Raw genomic sequence first — 17065 nt, 5'->3', positions numbered from 1 at the left:
TGGGCCATGAAAATTTGTGGCTGCTACCACAAATGCATAATATTGGGCATCGGATATGAATTGTTGCAAAGCGTGTTTGACTAATGACAACTAAACAGCACTAACTTGTCTTCCAACAGACAGAATACTTGTGGAAAATCATGAGGACTCAAAATTCTAGAGAAACACCTCCATTTGTTTAGCATAGATACCCAGACAATTTCAAGAACGGTCCGTAATAAGTCGAAGAAAACAGGCACTAGGTATAGGTAACACTGCTTAATATGACATTGCAATATTCCACTCCCATAAATAAAAACTAGATAGAAGTAACACTGTTTCATATGCAGCATATAGTACTGTCCACATTTTCATGTTACTAACTGAAACATCATTGATAAAAATATTGTGAAATCAAAGACTCAGCAGAGGTGTACCTGGAGTATAGAAGCTGATGTACGGCATAATTTCATCCATGCCATTGACCCCTTCTGCTTTCCTGAGGCACCTGGACTTCAAATCAGCTATGTAAAATCCATCCTTAGTCCCCAGGTAAACCATACCACCACCGTCCGCAAAGCCAACAACATCAAATGACACCACGAAGGCACCCTCAGGGACCAGCGTCTCGTGTTCTATGACTCTGCTCTGTGCCCATCTCATATCTCCATTAGGATCAGCCTCCCACAACCACAGGTGGAGTCCGGACCCCTTGATCCTGAGGCATCCCAGCCCACCACCCTCTGCAGTCATGAGCACGATGTGCTGGTTGGACATAGGCGGTGGGTGAATCACAGCCATTTCCCGTGTGCCCAAATCGTACTTGAGGATTCTAGGCCTAGTGATAACCGTGAAGACGAAGTAGAGCGCGTTCCCCGCATGAGCGCTACGCTTCCCCTCGAAAAGCAAAACAGAGTGCGGAGCAGAGGTCGGCTCACTCCAGGCATCAGCTTCCGATGTGTACAGGTAGGCGGACGACCCCGCGGGGCGAGCGGCGACAATCACCACGACGAAAGGCTCGCGGCGGCAGTTGAGGTGGTCGCAGCATTCCGCGCAGAGCACCGCGGCTTTGAAGGCGTACACGCCCGGGAAATCCGGCAGCGCGGGCAGTTCCCGCAGCTCGTCCGCGACGGGATCCCAGACGGCGAGAGCGGGGGCGCCGGCGGGATCGCGCCAGGGCCGGCACGAATCGCTGCGGAGAAGGACGCGGCCGTTGCGGGAGTCGAGCGCGCGCCAGCCGGCGCGGCGGTCGGCGCGGGGCACGGCGGGAGGACCAGGCGGGGATGAAGCGTACGGTTCCGCCGCCGCCGCCGTCGGCGTCGACGCCGCTGCGAAGGAAGCCCAGCACGGGAGGCGTCGGGTGGACCTCGCGGAACCTGCGGCGGAAGCTCGGGCCGGAGACGAGGCGGCGCCAGCGCTTGCACGCGAGGGCGGCGCGGACGAGGCGCGCGGGGTCGTCCGGCGGGACGCGGACGAGGATCTCCTCCACGATCTCGTCCGGCAGCGGCGGGGGCGGCCGCGCGGCCATGATGCGTGGCCGGATTCGGAACCCCCGGCGGCGGCCGGAGCGAGGGTTTGGTGGTCGAGTGGAGAGAGAGAGAGAGAGAGAGGAGAGCAGGTGGCTGGCTCAGCTGGTCCGGTTCAACCAGCACGAGGAAAAGCGTCTCTGTTATGTGGGACCCATGGTTCGACCTTGTAGTACCGTTGGGGTTGCGAATGGATTCGAATTGCGAGTCCGAGAGTCTGCTTGATTGGCTTTCAATTTTTGCTCAGCTAAAATTAAAGCAGGTGCAGAGTAATTAGCTAAAATTAATAACTATTTTTTCCTTTCCAAATTATTAGTCATCTTGACTTTTCTAAATTTATAGATTTTATATATACGTAGATATATAGAAAAATCAAAACGACAAACAATTTAGAAGGGAGGGAGCAACAAAGAAATCACCCCCACTACACATCCACCAAATTTAATCACTACGTATCAGAAGAGGCAAAACCAATTTGGCTGGCCAATCGGTACTATACACGCTCCAATGGACCAGCTGTACAGCCCAGCCAAAATATATGGGAAGAGTGAGAACCGGCAATTTGGCTGGCCTTGGCCACGCGAGGCATTTCTCCCGCACACAACCGTCATCTAGGACCTCGCGAGGGAATCAGTGGGTGGTGGACGCAGCTCGACAAGATCTGCGGCGGCGCGGCTTCAGTTCATTGGCGCGAAAACAAATTGGGCCAATAGCCACAGCTATTTTGGCTGCTTTGTTGGAAATAGAAGGCCCATCGCTGGCCAGGTAAAATGCAGGGAGCAGATAAACCATGAAATGGCTGGACAATATAGCTGCCTATTGTTGGAGGCAGCCTTCAGTTTATAGCGTCCAAGCATACTTTGGGTACGCGTAGAGCGCTGCTGCAGCAAGTTCGAAGTGGGATATTATCCGTGATATATATTGTCCTAGCAAACCCTTTTACAGCTAGGACCCTTGTGATATTGCCCGCGAATTCTGCACGAACAATTCGTGCTGATCATTGGATCCGGGAACCCCATTCCGAATAAAATGCCCCGAAGATTGATGCATGAAAAATTGGAAATGCATGGCCGGCTGCTTTATTCCCTGTCTCTTTAATTTGATCCTCTCGCACTGATTCCACCTCTTCCTCTCGAGACAAGATCGATGCTATAGCAACAAGAAAATCAAGTCGAAAGCAACACAGCAGGTTTCATAAAAAAAAATTCCAATAAAAAGGGAAATAAACAGGTAGTAAACGAACTCATCAAGCTCCATACAGGCAGCAGCTAGCTAGCACTGCTAAGAATCAAGCAGGAACATGTTGTGCATGAGTCCAGGAAGGACAACCCATGCATACCACACGGTTGATGATACAAATCATGGTGATGGAACAGCTCAACAACGCACACAAAAACGACTCAAAGCAAACCGCCGCGTGCACCGGGGTCTGATCTACGCATGCTCGGTCCCGATCAGGAGATGAACACGACGGAGGGGTCGCAGCAGCACTCGTCGAGGAGGCAGCAGCAGCACAGCGCCGCCAGGCTGCGGGAATATTTAGTCAGGATTACATACACCGATCGAAGCACAGGAAACGATCGGTGATGAGATCAGCCAACTGAAGTTCGCCGAGAAGTAAAAGTAATCGAATTGAAGTCGGCCGAGCCCAGCGGCGTGTAGGTAGGTAATCATGAAGGTGGTGGAACAACGTACCAGCCCTCGAGGAATCCCGGCGACCGCGGCGGCGGCGGCGCGTACTGGTACTGCGGCGGCGCCATCACCGGCGGGCCCTGGTACGGACCCTGGTAGTAACCTTTATTTGGAAAGCAAGAACAGCAACGCAAACGACAAGCAAGCACATGAGGTTGAGGTCTCCTGCTAATTGGTAGCTGACCGAGCAGTGAAGCTAGCTAGCTACAGGCACACAAACAGCAAAACAACACGTACCTTGCGCGGGGTAAGGGTAGCCGGCGTACCTCGGGTCGCTCATCCTCGACCGTGCTCGCCGGCCGGCCTCGAGTTCCTCGATCAGTCAGAGCACACGTGAACTCAAGGGACGCGGACCAGACGGATGTGAGGGAAGAAGGGAGGATCAGAGCCTCCGGAGGAAAGCGGCGAAAGGAAGAGGACTGACTGGCGGTTACAGGTTAGCTCCCCTTTGCTGCTTGTGCGCGTTTATATGGAGAAGGAAGGGCGTCGACGCCGGCCGATGAGGCCGAATCTGCCGGCCGCGTCAGCGCCGGCGCGGACGGGTTATTCCACGGCTGCTGCTGGTGCCGCCGCCGGCACCGTTGGCAACGAGAGCTTTGCACGAACGGGTGGGGCAAAAGCACGTATTCTCTTCTAATCTTCGTCGTCCCGGGAATCGGCCGGCGTGCACGACTTTCAGTTTCAGTTGGTTCTGTTCTCTCTACACGGATGAGAATACGGGATTCGTCAGAGTTGGACCATTGGGTAGCTAGCTAGCTCCTAGCTGGTGAAGCAGTTGGGGAGATCGATCGAGGTGACGCTCGACCACGCATGCATACCTAAACCACTCCACTCGCAGACAGATGATGCCTATGGCAGGACGACGAAGCAACCCTGTTTTTTCGCTCTACCAACTCGACCTCCATTTCTGGATACATGCCGTCGTAAAGTTGAGCTCAAGTTCAAGCTCAAGTAGAAAAAAAAAAGGTGTTGTTGTTCATCAGAGAATGCATCCGGGGCGACTCGTGCAGGGCTGTATGATAGACGCCATTGGTTTCTGAATGCGCATTGGGGCGAATGGAATCCGATTCAAAGCGTGGGATTAGACAAATCGCGTGGTGTTCTCTTTAATCTTCGCAGGAGCAAGCACTGCAGAAAGCATGTCGCAAAAGGGAACAGTATGGAAGCAAGCACAGGGGAAACTTCCCACCCAACATGCTGAGTCAAGTGCACCGCTGAGAGTCCCACTCAACATAGGAACTAGGGAGGAGATAAAAAGAAAAGAAATGGATTTTAGTCAGGGTGGCTCCGATGATACTGTCTTTGACAAAAGGAAATTGTCACCTCCTTTTATTCATGCATTGTTCAGGGGCGCATGCTGGCTTAGGTACTTGATATTATTGCACAAGAAGGAATATAGGGAGGACTACACAACTGCTGCCTGCCAAGCACTGGAGGTAACAGTTATGGATCTGTTCACCAAGGCCTTTTTACTGTCTATATGTTAAAATGTACCAAAGGAGTTACAAAAAGATTGTAGCTTGGAATACATTATACGGATGAGACTTTTCAGCACAGTACCTTCAACAACTTTCAAATGCTTTTAATAATTTAGAAATTAAGTGGCATAGAAAATTTCAAGGGTCCCAATTTCAGCTACAAAGATCACTCTGACTCCTGAGAACGAGATAGTACATACCTACATGTAAACCAAATACAGAATGAGAACTACAGGAGGCGGAAGAATAACATCGGCTTATGTTTAGCCAGTGGAACCGGGTAAAACCAGAAAGCCCACACACACACACACACCAGATGCCCAAATCCTGCATTCGACTTAAGCTAGCCCTTTGCTGCCACCATCTTCAGATTTTTTAAACCGGGAGGTCGTCATGCAAAAGCTTTTGCCACTGAAAGCCACAACGGTTGAAAAAGCTCTGTTAGGGGGTAACATAACATAGCGCACCCATATGTGCACAAACAGTCACCATCGAGATAAAAAAAAAACACTCAATGCAATGTAATTAAACACCCATTTATATAACATAGAAATAACTGTAATGATATTAACACTACAGATTGTTATTATATCCATTATTGCTAATTTCTGTTCATCTTGTTCACAAATGTAGTTTTTCAATACCACTGAGTAGCTTCTTGATCCATTAGTACTCCAGTATCGTTTTAGGTAACAAAAAAATAGCATTAACTATTTAATTAAGCATAAAATGGGTCCATAGCTCAGTGGTAGAGCATTTGACTGCACATCAAGAGGTCACCGGTTGGGCCCTTTGTATTTTATCCTTTTCTTTTACTTAATACTCAACACACTTATGCAGCATAAACATGAATCAGGCAAAATTGACCCGGTCTTGAAAACCTATTATATAGGTATACTTAGGAACGATGTTATCATTGAAAGAATGAAAAAAATGGCTCATATGGGTAGGATTGTTTTTGAGCCATCTTTGAATCGTTTGCTTTATTATTATTATTATTATTATTATTATTATTATTATTATTATTATTATTATTATTATATGGCATGTGCCATCAGGATTATTATTATTATTATTATATAGGCATACTTAAGAACTGATGCAAGCTTCGCTTTGTAACGCTACCACTTCATCCTTCAGTTGGCATCTCCGGTGGCAGAATTACTGTGAGATTCGCTACCACCAGCCTATGCCGCATTAATCCAGACACCATGAAGCCCCATCCCTACCCCACCCAATCACCGCCATCCACTATCCCCAGCCGGTGGTGGTGTCAACTCTTTCGCACTCACCACCATCGTTGTGCTGGTAGCCTACTGATGTACCTCTGAGTTGTTGGATTCCAAACCTAACGCGTAAAGACTCTGAAAACTCTGGTCTTGAACCTGGCAACCCCTCTTACCCTACCTCAGCAACCCTAATCTCACCGGAGATGACCTCATACTCGATGGGGATAGAGGGGACTGGGGAGGAGTTCGTCGGAAATCAAAAGGCACCCAAATGAAGGAGAAATCAAGTGTGAGAGGGGAATGAAACACCCTAGTGGTGTTTAGATTTTTCCAAAAACATATCAAGAATGCCTGGACCACATGAGGTTTTCTAAATGCCAATATCAGAGCAACGATTAACTTCAAGTTTCACGATATCATATTAAAAGTCAAATTGTGTTTTGGTCAGGCAACAAAATTTGGCAGTTGGATGGAGATTGGACACACCATGACTCTCGTCTTCAATCTCATGAGTAGAGCACTATCTCCCTCCCTTGTGGTGTGACATCTCTTTCTACATACAGAGCTCCCCTGCTCTGCCTGCCTGCCTTCCCCATCTAGGATGATAGGGATGCCACCATCGCCCCTCCGCCCCAAACCGGCTCCGCCCGTCCGCTTTCCCTCTCCCCCACTCTCTCACCGCCAATCTGGCGGTCTGATGTTGCCCGTCGCCTGCCACGCCGCCTCGTGACCACTTCCACCATTGCAGCCTTCCTTTCATGGCCCTCTCTCTCAGTCGCAGAGTAACCCGGCACCCCGGCCACCAACCTCCTTGACTGGAAACCTCCCGGACGACTTGTTTGAACCTGCATTTTCACACGGATGCCTAAGCAAAAACGCAGCATTCAGGCGCGTGAAACCTCCAGATTGACGTGTTTGACCCATATTTTCACACGGAGGCCCAAGCAAAAATGCGGCATTCAGGTGCGTCAAAATTAAAATAAGAGTTGTGTAAGACGAGACAAATGGAAGGAAGTGTGGAATGCGAATCAAATGTTACAAATATCAACTGGCGATGGTGAAGAAAGCGCACCTTTTGATGACTCCCGCAGGAGCACAATGTGCATGGCAGCGTTGTTTGGCGGCAGCTGTAGACGAAGTGGCAGGAGCTTTCCATTGATGGGGCTACGCGAGCACATGATCACATCCTGGAGCCCCGTCTCCTCCTTAAGCATCTCCAGCAGTTCCTCCAGGCTTGTCCCATTGAACGTCAAGAAGTTCGGCTCCTCGTCCGGGCTCACATCCCCGTCGTCGTCCCCGATGTGGTAGTGGATTGCCCGCCCCTCCACTTTGTGAAGCGGCACCGAGAAGGATTCCGTCGACTGCGTAGGCACAAGCAGTAGTGAGTCACCATGTAGTCATTGACCGGCGATGTACATGCGTTTGCCTGTCCTATTCATCCAACAGACCTCAAGCCTATATAGGCCAGGAGCGGGGGGCGCGATGTAGCCTGGTGGCGGCGGCGGGGGCTGTGCTCTAAACGGAGCTGAGTACTCTTCCCGATGGTGCGGTGGTGGGGGTGGCGGCCTTAGTGCTGATGTTGGCACGGGAGCCGGAGACGGTGACGATGAGCGGGAGGGAGGTTTGTACGATGGTGTGGGAGAGGAGTCGGCGCCGGCGTTGGAGGCAGAAGCGGAGGAGTCAGGTCCAGTCAGGAGGGCTTGGACGATCTCGATGTCCCAGACCACCCACCCAGCATGCCGGTGCGGGGTGTCATGGGTCACGGAATTCCTCCATGGTGGGAGCCCCGCGTTGGCACGAAGGAAGTTGCCGTACCGGGTGCGGAGGCGCGCACCATGGGCACGCTCTCTACCGCCGCCATCGTCGCGAACGGGCACCCACTCGACGGAGGAGTCGAGGCGGTGGGGCAGGGTCTGGAGCACTTTGCGGCCAGTGACGCCAAGGAGAAAGGGCTCGTTGGAGGCAGAGAGGTAGCGGCCGTAGCGGCTGCGGAGGCGGAGCACGCCGGGGGAGTGCGGGACCGGCTCCACCACCCACCGTGCGTTTGGGGATGCTGCATTACGGTCCTGGATCACATGCGCTTCGTCCTCATCTGCGTACAGGTACTTGTCATGGTGGCTCCGCAACCGAACCGTCCTGGCACGCTCGAACAACTCCATCGTCGACACAGCGGCGGTGGCAGCGGCGGCGCGCCGCGGCGTGCTCCTCCTGTCGCCGTACGGTGGGCGACCCACGGGGATAGAGAGGCTAGACGGGGGCACGCGGCCGTGCCGGATGCCGGCCGGTGGTGCGCGTGGCCGCAGCCGCGTGTGAGTGGGCGGGACGCGCTCCGAGCGTTTCGCGCTCGTCGTGGCTATTATGAGAGGAGGCACAACATGGTGCATGGGAGTTTTGAGCGGTGGTGACGGTTGGGAGGTGGGGGCGGTTATATATCACTCGAGGTGAAAAATTGTCTTGTTATTGCCTGAAGTAGCTCATCATTAATGCATGGACATACGACGCATGCAAAAAGGCCCGTCCACTCTACTGCAATCATCAGCGCAGGCTACTACAAGTAAAATAAAATCAATAGATGATGTTACTCCACATGCAAGAGATGTAGAAAACTAAAGAAAGTAACCAATCTCAGACCAAATATCTAAATTAAATTTTAATTTCACCATAATATTTCTGACAACAAAATTTTCAAAATAAGACCACACTCGGCTATATGTCACACCCGATTTTGGAATCAAAACCGAATGCGTAGCATATGTGTGCCAGGATCCGTTCTCACACATACGTTGACATAGAAAGTATAATATATCAAAGACAATGTTCAAAAGTGCAAACAAAAGGGAATAATAATATTATTATACTCCAAATATTATAAAGGTTCCACCGTTATCCTAAACGAAGTTGTCGGCAACGTCTTCTTCCACAGGCAGTTGACCGGTGAACGCACGTCAAGAACTATTTGAAGTCATCGTAGTTGTCCACTTCAATGTTCTTTTCTGAGCAGCAGTTAGGTAAGAATAAGTACACTTACGGTTGATACTCAACAAGTGGGGGAAAGAATGCAAGGCCAACAAGAGAGGCTAAAAGGCTTATAGCGGTTAGCATTTTAATTCATTATATTTTATTAGCGAGCACCTATTTATCTAAGTATGAGTTTATACCAACCCACTTAAGCATAAAGTAAACAACATTATTCCAAAGCTAAGAACCACAATTTAATTCATTCTTTAAATTCAATTATCATGTGAGGGCCCAAGCCGCTCGTAACCATGAGCACGACTGATATATCAGTTTTCACTCTGCGTTGGTTGTACACTTTCACCTTAAACACTTCCGAGGTGAGTGGCAAAGGATTCCCTGCAAAGCCTTTACAAAGACATGCGGAGAAACTAATGGCCCGCTAGAGTTTCAGTAGCAGTGTGGTCCATAACCCTCCACAATGTCAGCACCTTAGCAAAGGCTGCTACCTCAAGAGGACCGGGTTATACCCTATCACCGACCCCCTCCTTGACCTTTCGGTAAGGCCACTTGATAATTACGCATCTAATTAATCAGCTAGGGTCAGAGCCACGTGATATTGTGGTTGTACTGTTTTCTTGGGTGGTTCTCCATGTTCCAAATAAGCATAGTGTTCTTACAATTAACCAGAATATAGCAACATATAAAGTCATGTTTAAAAATTTCAAAGATTATAATATAACCATCCCAACATAAAGCATCTAAGTATTTCTACCCAACGTATTAAATTAAAACCCAGTGTTCAAGGTTTCAGGGGTGAAAGACTAGGTAAGTCCTTAATAGTCATCCCATCAAGTTAATGCAATACAACTAAAAGTAAAGTGAATTATCATGCTAGTTATTGGGACAAAGCAGAATATGCAAGCGGAGAAGTCCACTTGCCTTCCTCGCTAAACTGCTGCATTTCTTCCTCGAACTGCAACGCTTGTCCTTCCTCGAATGGCACGTAGTCTACGCGATCACAGAAACAAAACATACAATAAAAATAAGAAACAATAAAACCAACAGTACAAACAGAATAGAATAAGATGATAAAGATGTTGAGCATGATGCAAGGATCACGTGAGCGCGAGGATCGATGAAATTGGAGTTAGAACGAGAAAGATGTGGCTAAAACAAGGTTCCAGGGGCTTATTTGCAAGGATTTTGAAAGTTACAGGGGCTAACTGAAAGTGCATCTAGGCCTCTAGTGGGTTTTGGTGAATAGAGTGACACCTTGATTAAAGAACTAATGATCTTGTTGAGTATATGAGTAGGAGTTGATTGGCATATCAATGGAATATTTATGATGAAAGACATTGCAAGTAAAGATAAAAGACTCATATGATAAGACGTGTGATTAAGCTATGATTAAAGTGACAATACTGACAAGCAATGATTACTATATGGATTGAATTACGTGTTTGATGACAACTATTTATTCTCATATCCAAATGAAGCTTGTTGACAAAGTCATAGCACTATAAGAAAATTTCTTGTGAAGAAATGGACAATCTATCAATAGAAGATAAGTTGCAAAGAATTGTGAAGAATGGATTTTATTGATGATTTAATTATGATACAAACCTCCTATATGGAACTCTATGTGATGCAAAGATGAAGAGTTGGAATTTAGGATAATGTTTCGAGGGACTAAGATTGGCGAAGGGCAATTGGTTTGTGCCGAGGTACCAACGCTAGGGTGAAGAAACTTTCTTTTGAATTCAACTTGAAGAATCTTGGTCATGTACGATGTTCATATTAGCAAGTATCAATCCTTCTAGAATCTTATTGTAAAGATGGTGGTTTGAACGAGAAGTGGATTTCATTCAAAGATAATGGTTCAAGTTACTAGCTTAAGGAAGTTGTGCTCAAGTTACAGAAACCAAGTTGATTCACTCCTCAGATTGAGAATGATCAAGGCAAGACATGGTACACTTTTGAGAAACTTAAATGGTTGAAATGTAATCTATCTTTGATCTTGAGTATAGGTGTGCCGTACTATCAAGAGGGATGCGTCATATTATATTTTGATTTAGTCTCAGTGCTCAAGTAACCCAAGTATGTTGAGAGAGACACAAAAGCCTCAAATGCACCTTGAGTGGAATTAACAGGGGCAACCCGAAAGTTCCGGATTTTGCTTACATGGCACTAACGGCTAGTAGGTTTGAACACCCGGAGGTTCCGGGTATGAGAATCCGGAAGTTCCGGATTCTAACTATCACATAACGGCTAGTATTTTTGGACCCAGCTATTTATACCCTTGAGCCCCCTCCTTGGTGGGCTGCTATTTCAGGAATTTTTTTGCTGCTTGCTGGTCGTCCTAAGAAAGTTTGGTAGTCTTGTTGAGCTCTCCCCAACCTCTCTTTGTGAGATTGTGTGATTCTTGTAATATCTTTGAGTTAGTTTTGAGAGAGTTAAAGCTTGAGAGCACTAGAGAGCACAGCAAACTTTGAGCACTTGAGTTTGGCCAAAATCGTGTGTTTCGCATTTACTACTCTTGGAGCTTTGGCTCCTAAATGGCTAGATGTTGCCCGGCGAGCACCTAATTGTGTGGGCTGTCGAGGGAAGCTTGTAAGGGTCGTTTTCTACCTCCGCAAGGGAAGGGAATCAAGATAGCGAAAGGTCAATGTGTGCTTGTGTAGCGCCTTGGTGGGGAGGCTTTGCAGCGCTTCTCAACGGAGAGTAGGATTCACTGAGCTTGTGTAGCACATGCAGCGAATCTGAAGTTCAGTAAAAATTCTTGTGTCAATTGTGTCCGATTTTATCTTGTAGATTTGAGGAGCTCTCACCATTGTACACTTGTGCTCTTGGAGAGATTGTTATTTTTATAATTACTGGGACTGTGTGGACCTGCTCCAGAAACTCCACTTAGCCTACTCTACATCTGGGTTGAACTTGTAACTATTTACTCGCATTAGATTTATTATCTTCACTCCGCTTTGTGTGAACCCGGAAGTTCCGGTTTGTAAAACCCGGAAGTTCCGAGTTCATCTACTGTCCTATTTAAATTCGTAAGTTCCAGATTTGCTAATCCGGAAGTTCCGGGTTTGGCAGACAATTGAATTTTATCCGCTGCTTTGGAGTGAAATTTTTTAGATGCGCCTATTCACCCCCCTCTAGGCGACATCACGGTCCTTTGACTAACAGAAGAAAACTAAGGGCTAAAATGGAAATAAACTAAAGATATAGGGGTTAGACTAGAAAAACAAAGGGGATGGACTTCGGGTTCTAATATATAGAAGATCAGGGGCTAAAATATATAAAAAAGGAGCTAACAACAATTATCTTAGAACTAACTAGAATGGTGGTTTATTTTGAACAAACCGAGGGGTTCTTTTGCAAAATATCTTGGACGGTGGGATGTGTTGACCAGTACTGACCCGGTTCGATTAAACTTGGGCTGTCGGATCATGATCCGACGGTGGAGAGCGGCCGGGGCGGCTTGGCTTGCGTGGCTGCGGCTCTGATGGTCGGCTGATGGTGCGGGATGGCTCGGCTTAGCACCGCAGCTCGGTTGGGCGGCGCTGGTGGAGGCGAGGTGGCTTGACGGGCGGCGCGCGGTGGCGGACGTCACCAAAGCTGCTCGAAACCGAGCGCCCAGCCTCGGTTTCGCGCGTGGTGAGGCCGGTGAGGACAAGGGGGCGACGGCGAAGGCGAAGGCGATGGTGGTGTTGAGGGGGTAGGGGCGTAGCCGTTGGCGGTGAGGGGCGGGCACGGCGCTCCGGCGAGCAATCGCCACGGCACTGGTGCGAGAGAGAGAGAGAGAGAGAGAGAGAGAGAGAGAGAGAGAGAGAGAGAGAGAGGGGAAAAGGGCCCGGAAGCTTCCTCACCATGCGGGGAAACTCCATCGGCGGCTGGTCGTCGAGGAGGAGCAGCGGGGCGACGGATCGATGGTGGCAGCGACTCTCCAAGCTCTCGTGTGGCAGCACTCCAAGAGGGGTGTGGAGCGAGGGGGAGCTAGAAAAGTGTGCAGGGGGCTCAGGCTTGCCCTTTATACGGGGAGAAAGGGAGAGGAAGAGGGGCGAAGGGGCGATGATGCTCGGGTGGCCGGCCATTAAGGCCATGAAGGCGGCGGCTGTGCGGTGAGGGAGGAAGGGGAAACAGAAGGGAGGCGAAGGGGTGGTGGCGGTAGTAATGCGGGCATTCAAGGCGACCGCAGAGAGAGGGAGGGAAGGCGGGCAGGCGCGAGGCAGGGGAATGGCCGGTTGTGTGCGCTGCGGTAGGGAGATGGGCGGCCGGAGGTAGGGTACGGTGCTGATGGGTGGGGCCCGCTGGCGGTGAGAGAGAGGGGAGAGGGTGGTGGAATAGGCCGGGGTGGGTAGGTCATGCAGGCTGGGCTGATTGGGCCGCACGGGAAAAGAAAGGGAGAGAAGAAGAGAGAGCTTGGGCCGGTTGGGGAGAAGAGAGGGAGAGAGAGAAAGAAAGGAGCTGGGCCAAGCTGAGCTTAGCTGGGACGAGTAAAGAGTGGGAGAGGGAGAGAAGGAGAGATGGGTCGGGCCCACTGGAGAGGAGAGATTTTTTTTTTCAAAACTGGGTATTACACTATATTTGAAAGAATTTTTTTAAATCACTTTTTAATAGAAGATAATTAACTTTTGACTACTCCAAATAAATTCCTCGACAATAGGAACAAGTCTTTGCTGTCGGTGCTTTTATCCGCAAACCTACCGAGGGTTACCTTGAGGTAGTAGAGTTGTAGGCAGGGATACCTGGAGCTTGATGGTAAAAGTGAGGACACAAGATACGAATTTAGATAGGTTCAGGCCGCCAGAATAGCCTAATACCCTACATCCTATTTGAGTTGTTATATGTTACACCCTACGCTTGGGTATTGTTTTGCCTAGTTTAGGCTTGAGGTGGTTCTGCCAATCTATGTACCCTTGCACTGCTTTATGTACTCTAGGGGGTGGAATACTAGTCGGTTACAAAGTATGAATCCTAATAGGATTATAGAATATAAGTCCTAGTAGGATTATAGAGGTTACAAGGTATGAATTCTAGTAGGATTGCAGAGTATGAGTCCTAGTAAGATTACAGAGAAATCCTAGTAGCAGTCCAATTTTTTCCTTCCTTACAGGTAGCTTCCTTACGAGTACCCAAAGATCTATCTCTGACAATTGCTTTATACAAACAGTAGATTAAATATGACGAACAAAAAATTGGACCGTATCAGCATTTGAAAACTAAACATCACGAACATGTTAATCCACATCATGGAATAATTTAGTTTTCGAAGCAACAATAATTTAACATCACGAACAAATTAGTCTAGGAAATGGACGAAATGGATCCACAAGTGAAAAATTATTTTAATATGGAGGACAAATGTGTTTACATCATGGACAAATTATTCTTACAAAGAAGCAAATGAAAATAAATAAAATAATATAAAAAATTAGAAAATTGTTACAAAGAAGAAAAATAAAATAAATAATACATAAGAAAATAATGCAAAACATACCACATAAAAATGCATCTTAACTACATGAAAATGGAAAACATACCAAAGAGCAAGTGATTTTGAATAACATAATATTTCAAATTATACCATAGAACAATACACCTTTGGAAATTCCATGAAGCCCCATCACCCTTGTGTGCTCAACTCTTTCAAAGGCTCAATCACCAATTTGAAGATGCTCACACCTATGACCCATGACAGAGGGTAAAGAAAAATGAAGAAATCTCACATGTTGAACACATTTGTGTTTTACTCATCGTCAATTATGTTCTGTATTCCTCTTCTTCCCATGTGTTAAAATATTCATAGAGTTTCTAATTCAAAGTCAAAGTTATTTTTTTGTTTTGGATTGGAAAACATGCTGGGTGCCATAATCTAACATTCTAAATTAATTACCTAGGAGTCCATGACAATTAAAAGTTATAAAATATTTTGACATATTGATTTTCATATGAATTGGAAATCAAAACATATAACAAAAAGTCCATCTTAAATAGGGAATAAATACTAGCCATATGATTTACTTTGATCATAGAAATTAGGACTAAAACTTAGACAAAAATGAAGATAGAATATGCATGATGCATTGTACAACTAGAATGCTGCAAAAAGATTTAAAAGAGCATTAGATCTTAACTACAGATTGTAAATATAGCCATATGATTCAAATTGCATTGAAAGTTTGATTATGGTGTTGATTCTTTTCTTTATTTTTCTATTAAAATGGTAATTTCTTGCTCCTACAGCAAACATTATACCCTTTTTAGTACTTCAATATTCAGAAAATACATATTCTTCTTTATACTCTTAAAAGTGGTATTCTAGAATTGTTCCATTAAATGCAGTTGTTGTAATAGTTTAATTCAAATCTTTTTCTATATAATATTGAAATGTTACATGTTGTATTTTTTTTGTTTATATTATTCCATATTGTTGACTGCATGGAGACATAAAAAGTAATTTTGATTTATTTGTTCCTTTTTTATATTACCATTATGTGCACTGTCATTTACCTTTTTAAAGTGAAATTTATATTTTTTTTGCAAGGCAATATTTAATTGTAAGTTAAAATATTTTGTATTTTATTTTTCTCAATGCCAATGAACATTGATATAAATCAATGGAACATTTTGTATTCAACTAGGAGAACACTAAGAGTAATATGCCAGCTCAGAACCAATAGATTTATAGAACATTCATCGAACTAGTAGAAAAATTTCGTAACTTTAACTTTTAGGTCAAATCAACTAGTGGAAGATTTAGTTTCAAGTAGTGAAAATAATGTGATAATGCTACATGATTGTTGTCGTGTTTGATGTTCATGTCAACACATATGCTTCTTGGAACAATGATTATGAAATAACCATTCATAAACATAGATGCTTCTTGGAAGGAATTTATTCTGTAGGATTGAACATTAAGATGATACTAGAGTTCAATGCATTTTCAAATTCTTTAATGAAGAATATGTAAATGTATGCATTTTAAATTCTTCAATTTGCATGTTTCATCCTTAAATCATAGTCTTCACCATTTTATCAATTTTTCATTGTTTATTAGGAAATCTTGTTCTTCTTTGTGTCATTTTTAATTTCTCAAAAGATAGGATAAGAAATGGTCAAAGAACATCCTCGTTTGGTCTGAAGCCTTGTTGGGATAAAACATGGTAGCTGAGATGATCAAAACAAGAGAATCAGGCTCTGGTTATTAAGAGATGCTATTTGTAGCCCACATGTTCAATCATTACACTATAGGCACTAATGCGTGTGCAAGCAGCTTAACGAGTTTTGTGGGTTCGATGGGGCTTTATCATAGAAATATTGGGTATAAGAGCAAGTGAGTAGTGAATGTGCATCTATCCTCTTTTAATTTTCACTTTTATTTTCATTTTTGAATGTACGATTATGCAAAAGTGCATGCTTCTGATTCCCACAATGAATTTCACTACTAATACATGGGCAACAGGGGTGACCGACCTTATGCCAATTATTTGGCAAGCTAACCTATTGCGGGCTGGGTAATGAAAAAAGCAAATGTTTCCTAGCTAGATTTTGATCACAATATTAATAAATATTATGGTACTTACTAGTTTATGAGTTTTTTTAGTTGTTGTGTTCTTTTGATGGTCTAGCAGTTGTTTTCATTGGCTTGTTTACCAAAATACATGGCAACATGCAAAATAAGTTGACAGGTAGCCAGAGAGGTCATCGGGTATCCAACAAAAAGGGGCCCATATACCGGCAAGTTCAATGTGGGTGATCACACTGGTTCCCCTCAGTAGTTAACTGAGAATAGAAGAAGTTTAGAAGTAGCCAACGACGTTTCCTCTTCTTCCTCCCAAGCTGTCATGCGCTTTCTCCTTCCGTTTCTCTTGATCTTTCACTAGCTGGCGCTCGCATCTTTCTTATTTTCTGCCGTGGAAATCAATTCATCCCAATCTAGTTCCCCGCTTCCAAATAACATGCGATTTCCATCATGTGTTCGTATTGGCTCACACATGTGGATATATTTTTTCTTCTTTATCTTGTGTTGTTATGGTAATATTTATTGCTTGGTGGATCGATTGGGGCTGCCGGTTCCACCAGGCGTTCGAATTGCCGAGTTCGAGTTTTGCAGTGTTCTGGCCACTAGGCTCCAATTCTGCAACTCATGATTGAAGCATAAACTGGTCATTTCCTTTCCTTGAGTAGCTTGAACTGGATG

General features: G+C 45.8%; 2 protein-coding genes across 2 annotated transcripts; both read right to left on the bottom strand.

The window, feature by feature from the left end:
- Positions 1 to 393: 393 nt before the first annotated feature.
- LOC112880769 lies at positions 394 to 1507 on the bottom strand. Its single transcript, XM_025945526.1, has 2 exons — positions 1360 to 1507; positions 394 to 1307 (listed from the first exon to the last, which is right to left on the bottom strand). The coding sequence occupies exons 1-2, from the start codon at positions 1505 to 1507 to the stop codon at positions 394 to 396; spliced, it is 1062 nt and encodes a 353-aa protein (XP_025801311.1).
- A 3292-nt stretch (positions 1508 to 4799) lies between these two features.
- LOC112883264 lies at positions 4800 to 8069 on the bottom strand. Its single transcript, XM_025948538.1, has 4 exons — positions 7353 to 8069; positions 6977 to 7265; positions 4989 to 5086; positions 4800 to 4875 (listed from the first exon to the last, which is right to left on the bottom strand). The coding sequence occupies exons 1-3, from the start codon at positions 8061 to 8063 to the stop codon at positions 5067 to 5069; spliced, it is 1020 nt and encodes a 339-aa protein (XP_025804323.1). The 5' UTR covers positions 8064 to 8069; the 3' UTR covers positions 4800 to 4875; positions 4989 to 5066.
- Between the last annotated feature and the right edge of the window lie 8996 nt (positions 8070 to 17065).

Source organism: Panicum hallii, chromosome 2 (genome assembly GCF_002211085.1).
Source record: "Panicum hallii strain FIL2 chromosome 2, PHallii_v3.1, whole genome shotgun sequence".
Classification (NCBI taxonomy): Eukaryota; Viridiplantae; Streptophyta; class Magnoliopsida; order Poales; family Poaceae; genus Panicum; species Panicum hallii.
This window is presented reverse-complemented; position numbering and strand designations above follow the sequence as displayed.

Excerpts from the sequence above, each read along its gene's own strand:
- LOC112880769 (XM_025945526.1), bottom strand. The coding sequence starts at position 1,507 with ATGGCCGCGCGGCCGCCCCCGCCGCTGCCGGACGAGATCGTGGAGGAG. Across the intron at positions 1,308-1,359 it reads CTCCGGCCCGAGCTTCCGCC|CGGCGTCGACGCCGACGGCG; the intron begins GCAGGTTCCGCG and ends CTTCCTTCGCAG.
- LOC112883264 (XM_025948538.1), bottom strand. The coding sequence starts at position 8,063 with ATGGAGTTGTTCGAGCGTGCCAGGACGGTTCGGTTGCGGAGCCACCAT. Across the intron at positions 7,266-7,352 it reads CTGGCCTATATAGGCTTGAG|TCGACGGAATCCTTCTCGGT; the intron begins GTCTGTTGGATG and ends GTGCCTACGCAG. Across the intron at positions 5,087-6,976 it reads CCTGCGGGAGTCATCAAAAG|TGGCAAAAGCTTTTGCATGA; the intron begins GTGCGCTTTCTT and ends TGTGGCTTTCAG.